The sequence below is a fragment of the Octodon degus genome, unplaced genomic scaffold, assembly GCF_000260255.1.
Source record: "Octodon degus isolate 3935 unplaced genomic scaffold, OctDeg1.0 scaffold00213, whole genome shotgun sequence".
Taxonomy (NCBI): Eukaryota; Metazoa; Chordata; class Mammalia; order Rodentia; family Octodontidae; genus Octodon; species Octodon degus.
The window spans coordinates 2,128,911-2,131,864 of NW_004524789.1; the positions used below are offsets into that span (position 1 = coordinate 2,128,911).

At 36.8% G+C, this 2,954-nt stretch overlaps 1 protein-coding gene across 1 annotated transcript in view; it reads left to right on the plus strand.

The window, feature by feature from the left end:
* The window catches only part of Tfec (transcription factor EC), an 81,165-nt gene that overhangs the window by 34,097 nt on the left and 44,114 nt on the right, over nt 1-2,954 (plus strand). The window contains exons 2-3 of the mRNA XM_023705057.1: nt 1,288-1,536; nt 2,745-2,831. Coding sequence (XP_023560825.1) covers nt 1,360-1,536; nt 2,745-2,831 — 264 coding nt within the window. The 5' untranslated portion in view covers nt 1,288-1,359. The remainder of the gene's footprint in view (nt 1-1,287; nt 1,537-2,744; nt 2,832-2,954) is intronic.

The window sequence follows — 2,954 nt, forward strand, 5'->3', positions numbered from 1 at the left end:
CTAACCATTTTGAATACACAGATACAAAATGGTCATTCATCTGTATCCCTTTTTTTGTTTAGTTCCGTCATTTAAATATTATAGGTGAACTCAGCAAAATATTCCAAAATAATCCAGTAGTCCATAATAGTATTGGGTCTTCTGCTTGACTAGCAATGTCAGAAGTTGTTAACCTGAGTCCTCTACAGCTCAACATAACAACATGGCTTTATTTCTTATACTTTGTTTTTCTACTTTTCTGCTGGATGGTTAAGATCAAGATAAAGCAAGACCTATGCAACAAGAATTGTAGCTTTTGGGTCCGGGGAGATGGCTCAGTGGAATAAGCGCTTCCCTGGCAAGCGCAAGGGCCTGAGTTCAATCCCCGGTTCCGAAAAAAAAAAAAGAATTGTAGCTTTTGTATCTGATAAAGTCAGTCAAATCCCCTCAGGATTTATCCTGAGATCCTGTACCTCAGATTGTAGATCTTTTGTCAGTGTCAGCCATGTGGATGAGTCACAGCCATTACTTGGCCAATTTGCTCTCTGTGAAAGCCTGAGAGAATGTTTTCTTTCCATGTGACTCTCCTTAGGCACACTCTACATTGTTGATCACATTGCTCTGTGGCCCCATAATCTCCTTGATCAGAAAATTTGGGGCACAACTGATGTTACAGCAAAAGTTCTCATATGTCCTAAGTCTTAACTGACCTTGGTAGGCTAGGGCCAAAATGTCGTATTTTGTGTAATTGTAAAGGAACATAAGAATGTGTATTATATAAAAATAACTTGTAATAGAAATTCAAGTACACTTGTTACTAATGTAAGTCTCCTAATTTTATTTTATTTATTTATTTTGGTGGTACCAGGGATCAAACTCAAGACCTTGTGCTTGCCACGCAAGCACTTATTCCACTCAGCTATTTCTCCAGCACCTAAGTCTTCCAATTTTAAGCCTCTAAAGTATTGTAGCTTTTATATTTATTTCCAGATGTTAGAGCTAATCATTTAAAAATCTGATTAGTACTGAAGCTAAGTGAGTAATTCAAATTACTTCTTAAAGCACCTGGGGAAATAGCTCAGTAGAGTAAGTGCTTGCCTGGCAAGCACAGGGCTCTGAGTTCATCCCTGGTACTGGAAAAAAAAATACTTCTTAACCATAATCCATTAGAATTGTATGCTAACTTAGGATATAACTTAGAAAAACACGTTGTCACTGTGTGCTTGCTCGTGGCTCAAGTCCTGGGAGACAAGCTCTGAGGCGTCGGATCGTGTCCAATGTTGCTTGCATTTGGCTTTGATTCTGCAGGTCCCAGCGCATCTGGAAAGTCCCCCGAGGCCTCAGCTTCCCAAGGCCCAGAGACGGCGAGTCACCTCCTGCATGACCCTTGACCACCAAGCCGTCAGCCAGGCTCTCGAGCAGCCCCGCCCCACCACGGCAGGCTGTGGCCTTCCGGTCCAGAATGGATGCACGAGCCCCAGCACTAGCCCTGGCCTCCTGGGAGGTCCTCTCGCCAGCTTGCTAGCTCTCGGGAACGATGGCCGAGCGGAGTGGCATGTATGTCTAATGTCATTTTGAACACTGTCATCAGCTTTTGAGAAAACATTGTTAAAGAGATTGAAATCAATACAGTAAACATTCCAAATGCAAACTAATTTAGCTCAAGAAGTGTGTTTTTAAAACATTAATCTGTGATCATTAATTATAGACAATTGTTATTATGCATAATAAATTGCAACGATTCATTTTTACTCATTTCAGTTAAGTACCAATAACGATCCAAAATAATCTCTTACAGTAATATGTTTAGAAGGTTTAACTCATTGCAAAATTTTCTAAGTAATTTCAGTTAAAATATTTATTAATAGTTACTTTATCTTAAATATCCACTAAAAGAAAGAAGGCAGAAATGATCTGAATGATAGTAAACTTGTCCTTTAAAATTGTTTATTAGAATAAGACTAAGGACCTTGTTATCTTAATATTTTACTAGATTTTTATATGTAATTTTTACTTTTGATTTTCAATATGTTAGTTTCCATTCTCAACAAATTTTTGCCTATTATTTACTAAGTAATAAAATGTAATAGTGCTAAAGATATAGAATAAATAAGAATGTCTAGCTTTGTAGAACGTGTTTATAGCAATTTGCTATAAATTTTCAAGAAGTGCTGAGAAATAAATAGAAGTGAGAACTTTGAGAAAGAGTTTAGGTATCTCAAATAGAAAAACTACACCAGAAGGAACTTTCTTTTTCATTCTTTTTAATACTATTTTTATTATAATTGCTATTACTCTCATTGCTGGTCATTAGAGAAGTTGGGACAATGTTTTCATGTACTGCATTCTGCCTCATTTTTCTATTTGCATTTGCATAACTATCTGTATGTGACAACCAACATATTTTAAAGTAAAACCAGTCATTTCTCTACATGTTAAGCTTGCATGCTTTGGTGTGAGGTATCTTCTTAGCCCCGCCCTACTTATGTAGATAATGATTCCCGAGGGAGTGGTTCAGGGTATTTTGGGCAAGGTGTCACTTGTAAATTGATGAATACAAATATAAGGAAAAACAATAAGCTTGTATGTCAGATAAAACATAATTTCATTTCTGAAATGTTCTAGGCATATCTATATATCTGTATATATCTTCCATTGAAACAGTCCAAAAACTTTTAGAGCTTCTTAGAATTCTCTGTGGTCTCAGACAGCGCTTCTCACTGTATCCTTATGCACAATGTTCTTAATGTATCATATTTTGCTAGATGGAGGATGTTATTGCGGATGTGATCAGTGTGGAATCAAATTTTAAAGAGAAAGGAACAGACCCTCCTGTGCTGATGGAAAGAACAGTAAGTGTCTTTAGACCCAAGGAAGTCAATGAGCTGGAAATACATGGTGACGCTGCTGATTAAAAAGATAAATTCCATTTGATCAGCAAATGGTGCTTTATTCTGTAATTTTTTTTTTTTTTT